The sequence below is a fragment of the Rattus rattus genome, chromosome 4 (assembly GCF_011064425.1).
Source record: "Rattus rattus isolate New Zealand chromosome 4, Rrattus_CSIRO_v1, whole genome shotgun sequence".
Taxonomy (NCBI): domain Eukaryota; kingdom Metazoa; phylum Chordata; class Mammalia; order Rodentia; family Muridae; genus Rattus; species Rattus rattus.
In genome coordinates this window covers 162,763,847-162,781,585 of record NC_046157.1, presented here as the reverse complement: position 1 = coordinate 162,781,585, position 17,739 = coordinate 162,763,847, and the positions used below count along the sequence as shown (strand labels likewise).

The following is a 17,739-nucleotide window of genomic DNA, read 5'->3' as shown; positions in this document are numbered from 1 at the left end:
TGCTCCCACATGGGCTCCAGTTGTGAAGAGTTTCACTTTTTTAACTCTGCACTCTGATCTTTCAGCGAGAGTGTCCCGAGAAGTTCAGGTCTCTGAAGTCACCGAAAACAGTGCCAGACTCCACTGGGAGCGGCCTGAACCTTCCAGTTCCTATTTTTATGACCTCACTGTAACCTCGGCCCATGACCAGTCCTTGGTTCTGAGACAAAACCTCACTGTCACTGACCGTGTCATCGGAGGCCTGCTGGCTGGACAGCTGTACCATGTTGTAGTGGTCTCCTACCTGCAGTCTCAAGTCAGAGCCATCTACCAAGGGAGTTTCAATACGAGTAAGTACTGATGATCTCAGAGCACTTGGCTCTTGATTTCTACATGGCATACAAAATGGGATATCGAGCAATCATGCCTCGACTCCACTCTGAAACACAGACACAATTAAGGAGAATCCATCAGTCTTTGGTACTTAAGGTACATACATCCTGAGAATCGAAACCACAGCAACAGCATGGGAGCGGGTGTTCTCTGTGCCATATTGCCCTCAGCGTTGGCTCCTGGGACACTTCAAAGGGGAGACCAGATTTGTTCTGCTTTAACTTATCATATATAGGTGGCACCTAGGAAACAGAGATCTGAATCCTGGCAAGGAAGATGGTGGGATCTCTGTTTCCACTTCCGGTTCCTGTTTCCAGTTCAGTGAATAGAACTGACTCCTTGGGGAGCCAGGGAGAGTTTGAGAGTCTTGGGGCATCTGAAGCTAAGGAAGATAGGCTAGCAGACTCTCTCTCCCCAGCCCTACCTGCTTGTCCTTGGCTGGCTTGTACACTTTCCTCAGGCCGTTCCTCCTAATCTCTTTCTTGCTTCCTTACTTTTTAATTTAATTTAAGTTTTTAAGCTATGGTCTCTGTGTTGCTGAGCACGTCCTGGAACCCTCGGGTTCAGATGATCTTCCCATTTCACTTCCCAAGTGACTGGACGTGACTGCCATGTCCTTCATACCCAGACCTTCCAAACCACTCCTGTCTCTCTCCATTCTGAGTCAATGTGAGTTCTCCCCGCTTTATTCTTTATTCTGCTCAAGAGTGTGGGCAGAGCCATCTCCTTAGTTCAGCATGGTTCACACAGTGGAACCATTCTTGAATAAAGGAAGGCACACCAGTAGCCCTAGGTTAGAGGGCCCAAAAGATCCACCCAACTTCAGGATGCCATTCTTCTAGATCAGGACCCCCCCCCATCTACCCATGAACAGGTGGATTGAAGAATATATTAAAGCATCTACAGTGAGTTCAAACCTCTCCTACGTTTCAATAGCACCTATCACCCAAGAGATTAATCCAGAAAGCAAGCTTAGCATTCCCCAGCCCTTTTAGTTTCTGAGTCGACTACTAGCTGCCTGGATTTTTTTTTCTTATAGAGAAAACTCAGCCTCCAGTTCTTCAGGCAGCACACCGAGCATCTAGTTCAACCATTAACCTGATGGTGAACACAGAGCCACTGTTTCTCACTAAAACAGGTAAGTCATGGCAGTTGTAGGCCCCCCTAATGGACCTCAGAAAGTATTCTCTCAAGAATCGCAAACCCTTTGAAATCCAGGTCACCTGTCTGACACTGAGTCACATGACTTCCATGGGGTAAGTTCCAAAGGGGCCCTCAGCTGCTGGGTTTCATCGCACTCTACACAGTCTCGTTTCAAAAGCAGAGGAACCAAGCTTGTCCCAATAGTGTTAGAGGAAGCTGGCTGGAGCTGCTTCTGAACCCATGGCTGTTAGACAAGGCTCCATTAGTCACTTCCTCTGTGTTATGTTGAGACTAGCTAGGGTTACTTGTGGTCTGTGGTGCTGCAAAGGGTTTCATTCGCTCACCAGATCATCTATAAAATACTGCTTAGGAGACACAGATTGGATCCCACAGAACATGTGGGTTCCCATGTATTCCCAGTTCTGGAAACACCACATCCTGGCTTGGTTTTGTATACCACTCTCCTAGGCACCTGGGCACAGAGTGTGTCTGTTAGTGACAGGCGAGATTTATGTTCTTGGAATACAAGTCTCCCCTGTAAACCCCACCCCCATATTAGTTGCTTTTCTATTGCTATGATAAGACATGCTCTTATCATCTGGTCACTTGGTCATGACCAAGGCAACGTATAGAAGAAAGAATTTATTTGGGGGGTCACAGTTCCAGAGGAATAAGGGTTCGTGATGGTGGAGCAGAGGTGGCAAGCTGCAGGCAGCTGGAGTAGCAGAGAGATCATAGCGTGGTCCCCAAGCAGGAGGCTTAGAACTCCTGAGGGATGGTGGGGGGCTTTTAAAGCCTCACCTGTGACACACCTCCTCCAACAAGACCACACCTCCTAATCTTTCCTGAGCAACTGGGGACTGTCTTAGGCTGGGTTACTGTTGCTGTGATGAAACACCAAGACCAAAGCAACTTGGAGAGGAAAGGGTTTGTTGGGTTCACACTTCCAGATCACTGTTCATCACTGAAGGACATCAGAACAGAAACTCAAACAGGGAAGGAACCTGGAGTCAGGAGCTGATTCAGAGACTAGAGAGATGTACTGCTTACTGGCTTGCTCCCTTATGTATGGAATGGTATTATTTCAAAGTGCAGCCTGCTTTTTTATAAAACACAGAACCACCAGCTCAGGGATGGTACCACCCATAATGGGATTGCCCTCCCATCAATCAGTAATTAAGAAAGTGCCCTACAGACCTGCCTACAACCCAATCTTATGGAGGCATTTTCTTAATTGGAATTCCCTCCTCTCAGATGACTTTAGCTTGTGTCAAGTTGTCACAAAACTAGCCAGTACAGGGACCAAATGTTCAAACATATGAGCCAGCAGGAGAGATTCATATTCAAACTACACTGTCAATTAGCAGAATGGAGGCTTGGCTAATTAGCTTTGAGGAAGTGACTATGCAGTGCTGGATAGTTTTGACTTAGGCACCAAAGGCGCCATTACTAACATGAGAACTCGAAATCCTGTGAGGATCTAGGTATGGTATTGTCATAGTCCTCAAAGAGCAAGTCTGTGTAGCAGGGAGGTGGTCTGATGCTTTCTGGCTAGTCTGGAGTTGCCAGGATGCCCCTCACTACGCACTTTCTTTCTGTGATTCATCGTTCATCAGCAGCATTTGTAGCTGCCTTTGTGACTTGCTACACAGAAGAGCTACCATAGTCACTTAACAGCAGATGGCTGCATGGTGTCCAATGTCTCAAGCCTTTCCTTTGAGAAGGTTGGCTGAAGACTAGGGAGTTTTCTCAATAGAAGTTTGGGGCAGGACTCCGTACAGGTGGCGATGATTAACTGCGACTACTGAGAGATTCTATAAAAAGCCTTGAAGAAATTTAATGCTATGATGTAAATGCAAACTGGAAAAATGGAGTAGGTAGGTGCAGTGAGAGTTTGCTTGGGAAGGGGAAGGGAAAGGAGGAAGAAAAGGAGGAGGAAGAGAAGGAGGAGGAAGAAGAGAAAGAGAAGGATGGGCGGGGGAGGAAGAAGAAGAGGAGGAGGAGGAAGAGGAGGAGGAGAAGGAAGAGGAGGAGGAGGAAGAGGAGGAGGAGGAAGAGGAGGAGGAGGAGGAGGAGATCCCACTGTTCATCAGTTCCTGCTACCCTGTAGCTCACAGTCTATTCTGGGCTATTCTTAAGCTTCCATGGTAAGAATACCCCAACATGAACGCTGACCTCAAAAGAAAGCCACATCTCTGTGGCTGGGGTTTCTGGGATTTTTCCTTCAAGATCCTGTCACAGGGCCAGGGAGATCACTCAGTGGTAAAGGACTAAGGGTGTAAGCTTGAGAACCCAAGTTTGACCCCCAGAACCCAGGTAAATGTGGAAGGAGAGAACCAACTTCACAATATTTTCCTTTGGTTTCTATACTCACGCCACGGCGGACCCTCTCTCCTAGATTGTGTGCACACGCAGTAATAACAAGTAAATTTAGGAAAAAAAAAAAAAAAACACCAGCCAAAGGAGATGTTTCACTTCAAAGACAGGGACAGGTGTGTTTCGTCTGCATCTCTCTTCTTAGCTTTTGCCTCTATGAGTGTGGAAAATGTAAAATTTCCAGCAAACTCTTGTTTCATTGAGAGACTTAGAGGAACTCCTAGAGAGCAAGATTCAGGGATAGGCTCGTTTCTTTATTTGTGGCTCTGAAGGATGAAACTGTATAAACAGTGTTTAGTTAGTGTAAACAATATAATCTTTAAACCCAAATCTGGGTCAGGCTGTTCTGTCTTTAAATATGGAGTTGCTGCTTCCAGAACTAGGGAAGGATTTTCTACACAGACATGTAACACCATCTGACAAAGAGGGGGTGACTTTGGTTTTGTCTTTAACTGGAACCCATGTTTTCATCATGGCTGCCAAGCATTTGGTTGCGGGTGAAATCTGAAATCTCTCCTTCCCGTTGATGGAGGTGAGGCATTCAACCTGCGGATGCAGGTGAAAGTCCGTGTCTGTTTGACACAGCCTCATGAGGGGAGAGGAGTCTGACTCCGTGTCCCCCATCTAAAGTCTCCTTTTGGTAGAGAGAGGACTGTGCTTCCATACGACCTTGCTTCCAGATGCAGGTTGATTCTGCTCGTAGACCTCCGACATCATCCATAACTTGCCTTTCAAGACTCTAGACTTTGAAGCATTGCGTTTGAAGTGGCTAGAATTTGTATTTTTAAAACCAAAGCAAAGCAGACCTTCCTTAAAATCTCCACTCTACCGTTTGCTTCCCTGAGCTCTCAAATATCGCAATGCAGCCACCTTTAAGTATCAAGGGCACCTCCTGTTAAAGCCACTTAGCGAAGACCGAACCAGTCCTTCAGTTTTATTTTACTCGGGAAAGCAAGAAGGGGTGCTTTGTGAGGGAGAGCTGAGAGTCAGATCGGTAGCCGCTTCCACAAACATGCAGATTATCAGATCCCGAGCTTTTGTTGAGAGAAGGCTTAGACTTTCAGACTTTGAGATTAAAACATTTTACATGCACACGTGTTTCCCAGCAAACTCTGATGTTTGCCAGAAAGTTCTGTAAACGGAAGCCTTGCTGCTCGAAAACTGTAAATTTACCTCTGTAGGCATCTAGAGGACGTAGCCTTATTTTGCAGCTGGGCTCCAGCAGGAGCGTGTATTCAAAACATGAACTTCCTTTAACTGGAGCAAACAAAAAAGCTTCCAGCTCCCACACGGTCTTGCCTTGGGGCATTTCTGCTATCTGCTGAGTTTGATCTCCATGTTAGTTTTATGTGAGAGGCCAGAAAAATAGTTGGCTACACACACGTGTGTGTGTGTGTGTGTGTGTGTGTGTGTGTGCAAACACACTTATCATAAAGAACGTCTGTTGAGGGCCTGGCAAGAAGGCCTGATAACCGGTTTAGAGTGGTGCTGATCTTGCAGGGGTCAGAGTTCAGTGCCAGCACCTGTGTCAAGGTGCGCACAGCTACCTATGACTCTAGCTATAGGAGATATGATATCGTACACAGAGCATAAACAATAAAGTGTATATATTTATTTTTATCAAAAAGGAACACCCGTTTACAGTCTACATACATTTTTCAACCTACATTCTTCGTGAAACCTATAGCCTTACATTTGAAGTACATTCTAACAGAATTTAATGCCATTTTCCAAGGAGTAGAAGAGCCCGTGGTCTGGAAATCCAGTTTCTTCTCTGGGCAGTGCACACAGAAAGAGCTGGAGATCAGATGCCCTGGAGAGTGAGACGGGGAGAAGTCAGTCGTTTTGTTTTTGTTACTCAGTGACAGCCTACAGTTGAGAATGCTTGGTGCGATTTTGTTTACTCTTTGCAAACCTGAGACTGCCTGCCATGTCCGTAGAGTAATGAGGTAACGGAGGCTTGGGTGGGTCGAACCCTTCCCACCAGGAAATTCTTCTCTACTGTAGCACTGAGATCCAACCACAGGCTCCAATATGGAGTCTTAAGGCTGAGGTGTTGGCACAGCCCGACTGATGTTCCTTTCTCCTCTTGACCTTGTAGATATCTGTAAGCTGCCCAAAGATGCTGGGACTTGTGAGGACTTCAAATTACTATGGCACTATGACTTAGAGAGCAAAAGTTGCAAGAGATTCTGGTATGGAGGCTGCGGGGGCAACGAGAACAGATTCCACTCACAGGAAGAATGTGAAAAGATGTGTAGTCCTGGTAAGTGGTCCCTCCCTCCCTTGGGTTTTTAAATCTCTCTATTATGTGTAAGAGAAGAGATGGGGTTAATGCCCTCACCACTGAGAAATGCCTGAGTTACAGTGATTATGGAAAACCTGAAGACACTTCAATCACATCCTCAGATAAGATGGGCCACTGGACCATTAAAAAGATAAGGTTTTCAATTTTACACACACATGAAAAGAAACCACAGGAAATAGTAGTGATTGGAATGACCGATTTGTTTCCTGAAAGCGTTAAGTGTATCTATGGCAGTTAGGAAACACACGGCCAATCACATCGGGAACATTAGCACATCCTTGTCACTTTAGAAGTGTCCCAGCACACACGATTGTTAGAATAGAATAATGATCAACAAGAGAAGACTAATGATAAACACTTATATAGTCATTTTTAAATAGCTTTGCTTCCTGTGAAAAGTAATGTTGACCCTGGGGCTGTCTAGTCTCTCCATGGTAGTGAGCAATTCAATTAACAATGAGTGGCACAAGGCCTGGGTAATCAGGTTTCAGACAGCCCAAACCACAAGAATCACAGGAACCAGTGAGGAAGGGGTACAGACTGGAGGCCGTGGGGTTGTGCTGTGGTAATACAGTGTATTATATGTCTACTGACCTCTCTTCTTTTCTTCTCCCTCTGTCTCTCGCTCCACTCTTCTTTCCTTCCCTCCACACTCAACGCTTTCTACACCCAGAGTTATCAGTCTGACGAGATCCTAAGCAAGGCCTTCGGGCAACACGTACCTCTGGGAGAAGGAGGAGGCAGCCATTTCTCACTCGGTTTTTATAGAAGCTCTGGGTAGATGCCCCAGCACGGTGCCTTTTCATGCTTTGATTGACACTCAACCTCGGGAGGAAACCCTCTGCACATGACCTGTCGATATGGTGCTAAACGTGTCTGTGGACCCTGCTCTCCGTCTCCAGGCAGTTCTACCGTATACTTGGACCATTGTGTAGTAGCTAGCCACTGCTGGTGTTTATGTGAACATTCCTATGAATTCACATTCCCTCTGGAGTTCCATGCTACCCCCGTGCCAGGCAAACCCCGTGTCTAGAACATAGCCTTGACCTCACAGCTACTCTGTACATTTCTGCTTGGTTCATTCCTCTGTAGTTGCATGGCTTAGATGGAGAAACAAAAGTCTAACCTTCTCATGGCCCCAGTTTCCTGGATTAGACTTTGATGCAATATTCTTCTAAGTCCTCTGACAAATGATCTAATTAAAAGAAATCAGACCCCTTTCCTGTGCACGTCGCTGGGACAAATGCCTCCATTAAAGAATTCAAGGAAAGTCGTAATGGAGAATCTTTTTGGTGGTCCTCTAAGGTGGATTATTTTTCAATGCTGTTGTCTTGGAGCTTGGAGGTGGGATTCAATGTTTAAAAATTTTTAGGAAATTTATACAAAGAAACTTTTAAATAAAGTATATTGAATGTGTCATGAGTTTTGGTGTTCTTAGCTCTTGTTTCTGTAGAGTCCACTGTCAGGATTCCACCAAAGCCAAGAACTTGGCTCAGGCCCAGACTCTGGTTTCACTGAAAGGGACAGAAGACCCCATGGGACCATACAGAAGACAGTGTCCCAGGAGGCCAGTAGAGTTGGCCCTTTTGTGGAAGATCCAGGAGATGTTATATAGCAGGGCCAGGCTCACCATATACTCTAGAGAGCCCTGGATAGTTTGAGACTCAAAAGAGGATACTCATCCTCTCTTCTAACTTTTGTTGACCCCAGAACCTCAGCTTCTGGCCTCTTTACAGTGACTATTTTTTAACTTAGGAACTAGATTGTTGCTATCCAACAATGACTGGGATGGAATAGTTCTCTTTGACTCTACTACTTCCCTGGAATCTCTAAGACAAAATATACTTTGCTGTTGCCGTGTTCCCCCTTCTTTTAGAAATCTTTCTCTTGGGCTTAGAGAGGTGGTTCAGTGGTTAAGAGCACAGAGACACTCACAACCATCTGAAATTCCAGTTCTTGGGAATGGAGCCGAATACTTTCTTCTGGTCTTTGGGGACACCAAGAATACACATAGTACATAGACATACCTGCAGGCAAAGTATTCATAAAATAAAATGAAGTAATCTTCATCTTCCCCCACCCCTTCCCATGCACACACACACACATACACATACCACACATACACATACACACACACCACACACACACAAACACACACCACACATACACATACCACACATACACACACACACAAACACACACACACATAACACACAACATACACATATACCACACACATACATACACACACACATACACACACACCACACACACATACACACACACACACATACACACACACACACACACACACACACACACACACACACACACACACACACCACACACACACACACACACACACACACACACACACACACACACACACACACAGACACCACAAACACACACACACACACACACAGACACACACACCACACACACACACCACACACACACACACCACACACCACAAACACACACAAACACACACATACACACACCACACACTACACACCACACACACACACACCCACATATACACACACACACACACACACACACACAACACATCAACTAAAACACCTCACACACACCCCACACACCCCTCCCACACAAACACCAACAACACACACACACACCACACACACACAAAAACACACATACACACACACACAAGCACACACACACCACACACACACACACACACACACACACACACACACACACACCATAGACACACACACTGTGGTCATCACTATAACAAACAAACAATACTACAAAGCAGATACACTTTCAGAGGATACCCAAAAAAATTCCCACTAGGGAAGAAACTATATTTTGGACAGAATGCTTCTGCTTTGACAGGTGCTGATGGTAGGACTCAGATAGGATCTTAGGAGGTGTAAGCAGACTCATTAATGTAAGATTAAGGGTAGATTTGCTAGTGAATCTGTAGGGAGGATGGAGGAAAGAGGGACAACGGGGTGTGCAGAACCTGGGAGTTAGGAGAGACACTAGTCTCAAGGGGCCATTCTCAGAATAGCTGTTGGATTCTCGAAGGGGATTCCTAAGTTCTCAGAATGGGACAAGTTTAGAAACAAGGGCAAGAACTAAGCTCTGTGCTGATGTCACGTGCAGGATGGCTTGGGTAAAGGAGAGGTCTACTTAAATTAATGATGGTCTTAGGATGGACTGAGGGCTTCATGGTCCACGACTCTGGGGGACTTGAGTTGACCTACATCTTGAGTCTAGAAGACACCTGATTATCAAGGTGGCTTTAGGGGATTTGCAAAGCTTTGGGGATGTTTCAAAAGCCCTCACAATCAAGTGATCTGGAGGTCTATGTTGGATGATTTCATGTCAACCTAACACGAGCTAAGGACATCTGAGAAGAGGGAACCTCAATTTAAAAAAAAAAAATGCCTCCATAAGTTCAGGTTTTAGGCAAGCCTGTAAGGCATTTTTTAAATTAGCGATTAATTGGGGGCGTGGCAGTCCCATCGTGTGCTGGTGGTCCTAGGTTTTCTAAGAAAGCAGGCTGAACAAGCCATAGGGAGCAAGCAAATAAGCAGCACTCCTCCATGGCCTTTGCATCAGCTCCTGCTTCCAGGATCCTGCTCTGTTTTGGGTTCCTGTCTTTGCTTCCTTCAATGATGCTATGGAAATATACGCCAAATAAACCCGTTCCTCCCCAAATTGCTTTGGTCATAGTGTTTTCCACAGCAATAGAAATCTTAAGACAGGGGCTGGGGATTTAGCTCAGCGGTAGAGCGCTTACCTAGGAAGCGCAAGGCCCTGGGTTCGGTCCCCAGCTCCGAAAAAAAGAACCAAAAAAAAAAAAAAAAAAAAAAAGAAATCTTAAGACAGACTCTAAACCAAGATATCAGCAGAACTGTGCTGCCTCTAAAACTGAGGAGACTCACCCTGCTCGAGGCTCTTCCTGCTTTTCAATGTTGCTGCAGCCCTGGGTATACCTCAGTTTGCAGATGTTACCCCACCAGCCTCCTTCATAATCAGGGACTCTTTCTATGCACCTCTGTGTCCACATGGCTGTCTTCTCATGAGAACACCAGCCAAGTTTGACTAGATTCCCCATCTTCTAGTCCGACTTCATCTCAGCTAATGTCATCGGCAGTCACCCTGCTTTCTAATAAAGACATCCCAAGTGACTTGGGGTCAGGAACCATCCTTTCTATCAACAGCACCATCTCATCACCTTCAACATGTGCTCACACCTCTGGGTGCTGATCCATCTCATTGCTAGACAGTGGCTCCACAGATAAGGCCACAACAAATCCTACTGTTCCTTTGCCGTGATTGGTGCCTGAAACCATCACTACTGAGTCTTAAAACTGGAATCTCCTATCCATTTTGAAGGTGAAATATCAGATCCTTAATGAGCCTTTCTGTCTTAGCCACCTAGAGGCTTTGCTCCCCTGTAAAGGCTCAACTCCTGGCTCTGGAATTTGAATGAGATCTGACTTCTTCCCTCTTTGTTCTCCAGGCACATAACATGTCATGGTGGATTGTTTCCTGGAGTCTAGATGAGAGGTGTTAGCTGGTGTCAACTGCTCTTGTTCTTGGCTCATGTCTGTGGCAGTTTTCCTCTGCCAACTCCTTTGTGAGGCATATACTAGCTCTCTGGAGTACTCTTGGTTTGACTAGCTTGGGGAAGCTTCTCTTCTGCATCTCTGTGTAAGGCAATGTCACCTATGGCTCTTGATATGACTCTGGACCCTAGTAATGGGCTGAGCACTGCGTCTTCCTTCTTGATTTATATAACATAGACCTAAAATGTTTTTATGGGGGGAGGAGTTAATATTTGGGTACCCCCAAACAGCCCAAAGTGTTAATTGTGAGTCAGTTCTTTGGGAGACAAGGGAACCACAAGAGGGAGGAGTGTGAAGTGAGACAGAGGTGAGACCAGGATTAAAAAGTGGAAGATCGCTCCCACTATGTGCGAGGGGTGGCCAAGGGTTTAATTCTACATGGGGAATTCTGAGAAGCACTGTAGCTTGTGGACTTTGCAGCCTAGCTGCGGTGTGAGGGAATGGGGCTATATTTCACTGACTCCCAGGGGTAGCTGTGTCCTAGAGAATGAGCTCACTGGTTGTTCCCGTGTGTATGTCCACTGGGCACTGGGCCTGTGTGTAGTGTTCTAGAAAAGACCTATAGATACATACAATATTTATAGAGCACAGGGTGGGACCAGTGGAAGGGACCCCTTATATTTCTGATATCCCTGGAGGGTCTGTTCTAGTTAAGGTGCAAATAAACTGGGTGGCATCCATTACTTAAAGAATCATTTCCTCCTGCTGCCCAAAGCTCTCTCTGATCTTTCTACCTGTCGTTGCCAGCACATGTCTCGCATCGCTCTGATTTGGTCCACCACAGCTGTGTGCTGTACTTTCTGTACTTGTTCCTGGGTTGCTTAAGGTGAGACCAGGAACATCTGGGAATATCACACTCGCCACTTCTCTAGAGTTAGAATAGCAGATCACAGAAATTCAGGTGGTCAGCTGAGTGGGCTAGCCATTCTCATCCTGGTCTTCCACACTCCCGAGAGCATCTCTATGAAGGAGTAAGTCCCCACTGTCAAAGGGTTCAGCTACTGTCACAGAAGAATTGGTTCAAGCCATGTCCCTACCAGGCAGAGCACTTTCTTTTCCCATTTAAAAGGTTCCATGTTACCTGGTATCTTAGTTTGGTTTTATCACTATGAAGAGACACCATGACCTTGGCAACTCTTATAAAGAAAAACATTTCACTAGGCCTAGCTTACAGTTTCAGACATTTAGTCCATTATTATTATGGTGGGACACTTAGTGGCATGCAGTCAGGCTTGGGGTTAGAGAAGGAGCTGAGTGTTCTACATCTTGATCTGCAGGCAGCAAGGAGGAGACTGTGTTACTGGGCATAGCTTGAGCATAAGAGACCTCAAAGTCTGCCCCCACAGTGACACATTTCCTCTAACATGGCCACACCTACTCCAACAAGACCACACCTCCTAACAGTGCTACTCCCTATGCCAAATATTCAAATACATTTGTCTGTGGAGTTCATACCTATTGAAATCATCACATGTGGTATGAATTGATGACCCCTGGATGAATTTGATGATTCACTACCGACTCTATGATTTGAATCTATCTAGCTGCTCTACAGCAGGCTTCGTCATCATTGAAGTTTCTCTTTCCCAACAACTGCTTCAAGACCCACTCAGGGTCTGTCACTCTCTGTACAAGTAAATGCAGTCCTGACCCTGGATGAAGCACTGGCCTTGGGCGAACAATGACCCCACAAATTGTAAGTGGCTACCATTTTCCTCATTTTGTTTTCTGGGAGCCATATTGTTTCATGGTGGCCATTTTGCTTCCTGGGAGCCTTATTGAAATCTGAGTTTCTCTTGCTTCTTTCATTAAAAAAGAGCTTTAAATGAAATACTTTATGCATAAGGCATTGATTTATATATACCAATTAGTAATTTTTAATTTTTATTTTTGATACATATTAATATATATAAAATTTTGTCACTTTCACCCCCATTGTTCTCTCTCACCTCCTCTTCCCTCTTTTCCACTGAAATCTTTATTCTTTTCAACAAGCCTCCTTTTGTTTGTCACAGTGTGACTCACTGAATTTAATTTTGGTCATTCGCATGAACATGAATGTTCCTCCTACAGTCCCCATTAAATGCCAATAGTTCTTCAGTGAGTGGTGGAGCTTCATGAACTCTCTACCAATACAATCTTGTTCAGATCTTAGGCAGGTAGTTTCTGGGTTCATTCTGATCCAACAGATGCAGTTACATAAGTTCCCACACAGCAAACAGACCCAAAACATTTGTGGATTTGTTTGTGTTTCTTAGGCCTGGGGAGAGTTTGATGGGAGCTGCAGCGCTCCTCCTGATCCCTGACTTCTTGTTATTCTCCACTCCCAGGGACTGTTCTTCACTAGACCGCATGAGTGTTGTGTTTTTTCTTGATCCCTGACATGTTCACAACACTAGTGTCCCTTCAGTCTCTTTGGGACAGCTTCTGGCTTGGCTTGGCTATAAAGAGCACTTCCTGTGCTAGATTTTCTTTCTTTCTTTCTTTCTTTCTTTCTTTCTTTCTTTCTTTCTTTCTTTCTTTCTTTCTTCCTCTCTCTCTCTTTCTTTCTTTCTTTCTTTCTTCCTTCCTTCCTTCCTTCCTTCCTTCCTTCCTTCCTTCCTTCCTTCCTCCCTCCTCCCTCCCTCTCTCTCTCTCTCTCTCTCTCTCTCTCTCTCTCTCTCTCTCTCTCTCTCTCTTTTCTTTCTTTCTTTCTTTCTTTCTTTCTTTCTTTCTTTCTTTCTTTCTTAAAGAAAACGATGTCTTCTGGGCTAAGAAACTGAAGCCATGGGCTGTCCTAGCAGCTGATGTGACCTCAGTGCATATAAGCAGCTGATGTGACCATCAGTAGAACTGAAGTGTGGCATGGCCATAGATGCTTCACATACATCATGGGTAAAGCTCTTCAGTGGAAGCTTTTAATTTAGCTGTGCAAATGATTTTTCAGACTGTCAGAATAGTCCAGTTCACCTGGCTATGATATCACACACAAGTCATTACAGCCCAGCAGCAACCCCAGAGTTCCAGTGAATCCTGGTCCCTGAGTGAGCCCAGCTGTTGTTCCTCAGAGGCTTCAGCTGTCCCTCTGTGGCCAGAGCATCCTGTATCTTCTACTAGAGCCAAGCTCACTCCCTCTTATCAGTTTTGCTTGGACCTTCCGTTCTTCTCTCAGACAGAGCATTACTAACCTCCCCTTTCCTTTCTCTGACACCTTCTCTGTCTTGCCAAGTTGCTCTGACTTCCTTCAGAAGGACCCGGAGAAGCGCCGTTCTGGAATATGTTTCTGGCTTGAGGGGAAGTGACCTGAACTGAGGACCTCTTGCATCCCAGCATGCTGCCCTCCACTGTGCTGACTTCTCTATGACCTTCCATGTCTGACTATGTTGAGGAGCCATGGGTTCTGGTGCTGGGCTGGTGAGCCATGGCTCAGGGTGCTGGGGTGATGGGTTATGGGCTGACTGGCAGGATGATATATTACAAAGCTGGTGGGGCCTGGTGACAGGAAAGTCCTTTGCTTTGCTCCGTCTCTGTTTCCTGCCTGCTTGAGTTTCCATGCTGCCTGTGGGTCCCATCCTCTCTTGCGGCCAGGGGATGGTAGCTGCTCTAAGGTCCATTGCACTCCCAGGGCATCTTAGCTATTTTCTTGAATCTTATGTAAGGGTTGACCTGCCCTGAGCTCCTGAGGCCCCACATGGATCTTAATTCTGTGACCTATGTGTGTGGCCCTCAGTTGCTATGGAGCAAAACAGCAGAGGTGAGGTCTCGTACAATCCAGTTGTGGCATCTGGTAGGGAGTGATGAGCAGCGACAGGGGAGTTGCATAATGAGGACATCTTTTAAATAATATTCAGTCTGGAAAATGGACACTGTGATCTTGCCTGGAGTCAGAGGTGTCTGGGGGAAAAAAAAACCCTATCTGATGGACAGTATTTGGGCACCTGCAGAGGGAACTAACCACACATGTTTGATTTCAAGAGAACGACGGATTTCCAGTATTTGCCAAAAATTTCCCAGAGATCTTGGGAACAGAAATAGCATGACAAAAAGAAATTGATGGCACTTACATACCTGAGAAAAAGTATTTCTGCTTTTGGAGGCTAACGTTAGAGCCCACATGTCTGATAGCTACTCTGTCCAGTCCAGCGCATTGAGAGGCCTTGTGCAAAACAGGTTGCTTGAAGCAGACTCTCATCCAGTTTTTTCTACAGAGAACTATAAACGATGAAAAGCAACAACAACAATAGCAACAACAACAATAACAACAACAACAACAGCAGCAGCAGCAACAACAACAACAGAGCACCGAGAAGCAGGCCTGTGTGTGAGAACGTCAACACAGGCACATTGAGAGCGGCTGAGGCTCGGTCACACTGAGTCACCGGGGAGCTGGGGTCAGTGGTTGAGGAGCAGGAGGCTGAGATCTTTGGTCGGCAGTCAACCTGATGACGCTCCCTCCCTCCAGGTGTTGGAGAACCTGAGCAGCACTGGTAAGGGAAGGGCTTGGGTGGAGAGGCAGGGAATGTGGACCACTGAGGCAGACAGTAGAGCGAGAGACATCTGCCACGCCACAGACACGAGGGAACTCAGAGGTGGGCTGAGGTGGGAGTCCCGAATGCTACTGATCAGTCATGTTGGACATGAGCCCAAAGAAATGGTAACGGAGACAGAAATAAGATGGTGAAAGACTACATTGCCCATCCTTTAGAAGGAAGACAGGGGTTCCCTGGCTGTGTGAAGATTCTGTGGAAGCACCAAAGCCTGCTCTCCGCCTGACACCCTACCCCTTGGGATCGGTAAAGTTTGCTGGAAAGGAACCATGTTCATGTGAGATGTAGCAACTGAACCCGGAACTGGGTTGTGACTCTGGCTGTGGTTCTGGACGCCCAGGTCCCTGTTTCCCATCGAGGTTTGGAACTGAACCAGGTTTTTGAGCATCCCCATGGTTACTGAAAGCTACCTAACAGTTTTCACATCTTTTTCAGTAACGGGAAGGAATTGACAGGTTCTAATGCAATGCAATGGAAAGTCAAGGGAAATCTGAAGTCAGAGGGTGGCGTTGTGATACGTGAATAGGGTCCCGGGGTCACTCCTAAGCAAGCATTAGGGAAAATGACTGGAGGCCAGGCTAGAAAGATGGCTCTTGCAGAGGACCTGGGTTCAACTCCCAGCACACGGTGGTTCACACTGATTTGTAACTCCAGTTCCAGAGAATTCAACCCTCTCTTCTGACCTCAGTGGATACAAGGCACATGTTGCACATACATACATGCAGGCTAATACTAATACTCATACAACGAAACAAATAAATCTAAGAAACGGCAAAACAAAAACCCATGAATTGTAGTTTTCTTGGCTCAAGCAAGCCTGAACCCCAGGACAATCCTGGGAATCGCATGGCTCTGGAAAGAGAAGTAGGCTGAACGTGTCCGTGAACACACCGGTGAACAATTCGTGCCATCTAACAAGCTATGTTAATACGTCCTATGGACCAGGCTTTAGTCTACCCAACTCTCGATAGTCTCCAAAGAAGTCAAGGCATTAGAAATAAAAGTCTATAGTTTTGTTTCAGGGAGCACCCGAGGTATAGTTTTGAGGGCTTTGGAGTCCCTTCTGCTTCCCTTCTCGGGGACCAGGAGGGTCAAGTCTTTATGTGACTGTCAACCAACTCACTCTGACTTTGACCAGCACCGGGAGGTGGATACTGGAGGACCTGGGCGCACCCTCCAGACACATCTTGACCTCCATTTGCTTTCTAATGGTCTTCGCTATTACCTAGAACAAATCTAGCCCTCGACAGAGTAGAAGACAGAGTGTGGTTAGGTGTTAGTCTGAGTCTAAAGACACACACACACACACACACACACACACACACACACACACACACACACACGGAGTGTGGTGGTACATGACTTCAGTCCCAGCACTTGGGAGGCAGAGGCAGGTCTATCTCTGAGTTCCAGGACAACCAGGATTACATAGTGCGACTCTGTCTGAAAAATGTTTTTCTTTGAAGCCAAAGGGGGCTTTGGCAACAACAGGGTACCTGCCTGTCATTCACCTCTGATAGTCTGCTGAATTTCCCATCTCAAGGGAGGTACACTACTCGGGGTAAGACACAGCTTCAAGATAAAATAAATATGGCCATTCTTAGAAACAGCCCTTCTGCACACTTCACATTATTGCTCAGAATAAAGGACGATTGGTGAAGACATTTTAATTCTGTTCTAGTCTTACTATTCTAGTCTTTCTATCCTTTCCTCAGAATGTATTCCGAATGCTTTCTTTCTGTGGGGTTCCCCTGGGGAAATTTGGTGCCAAGGACTAAATCTGTGCAAACTGTGACCAACTGGCTACACAGCTTTGATTCGGAAAAAAAAAATGCCCAGAGGGGAATTTATTAAGGCTCTGCCTTTGGGCAGACTGCATCACAGCTATGGCGTCTAACTGTCGTCCCTCTTGACGTTTCAAAGCAAAAGCCTACTTTCTTCGTAAGCATGACCATGGGAGGTTCTGGGGAATTTGTTGTCCAGAGGAACTCTTGAGAGGTAACATGTCTGCATCTGGGGTCCATATTCCTAACTCACAGTCAGTCCGGGGACTTTCTCATGCCTTTTAAGGGCACTGTCCCCCACCCCGGGGAGTGTTTCTATCTCTGCATTCCAGCCTGCACGTGTGGAGCACTTTGCCTGCCATTGAGTGGGAGCTTCTGCCAGGGTGGCAATACGGAGGGCTAAAAATAGCAGGGTGGACTTCGGCAGCAGCCGGTTCTCATCTACGGAATATAGGGACGTCTCACTGGGACTCTGCTAATGCCCTTGTTTGGCAGAAGCTGTTATTCACCCCAGCCCGAACTAATCACTGGTGCTAGAGAAATGGCACCATCGTGGAATCTCAGAGAGTCCTCCTCCTGGAATTCCCCAAGCAGGAAACTCTTACCTCCTTATACCC

At 46.1% G+C, this 17,739-nt stretch overlaps 1 protein-coding gene across 1 annotated transcript in view; it reads left to right on the top strand.

Annotated features, from left to right (window-relative positions):
- The window catches only part of Col6a3 (collagen type VI alpha 3 chain), a 79,227-nt gene extending 71,606 nt beyond the window's left edge, over positions 1-7,621 (top strand). Inside the window, exons 40-43 of the mRNA XM_032901603.1 lie at positions 66-329; positions 1,412-1,510; positions 5,993-6,157; positions 6,873-7,621. Coding sequence (XP_032757494.1) covers positions 66-329; positions 1,412-1,510; positions 5,993-6,157; positions 6,873-6,886 — 542 coding nt within the window. The 3' untranslated portion in view covers positions 6,887-7,621. The remainder of the gene's footprint in view (positions 1-65; positions 330-1,411; positions 1,511-5,992; positions 6,158-6,872) is intronic.
- Positions 7,622-17,739: the final 10,118 nt, after the last annotated feature.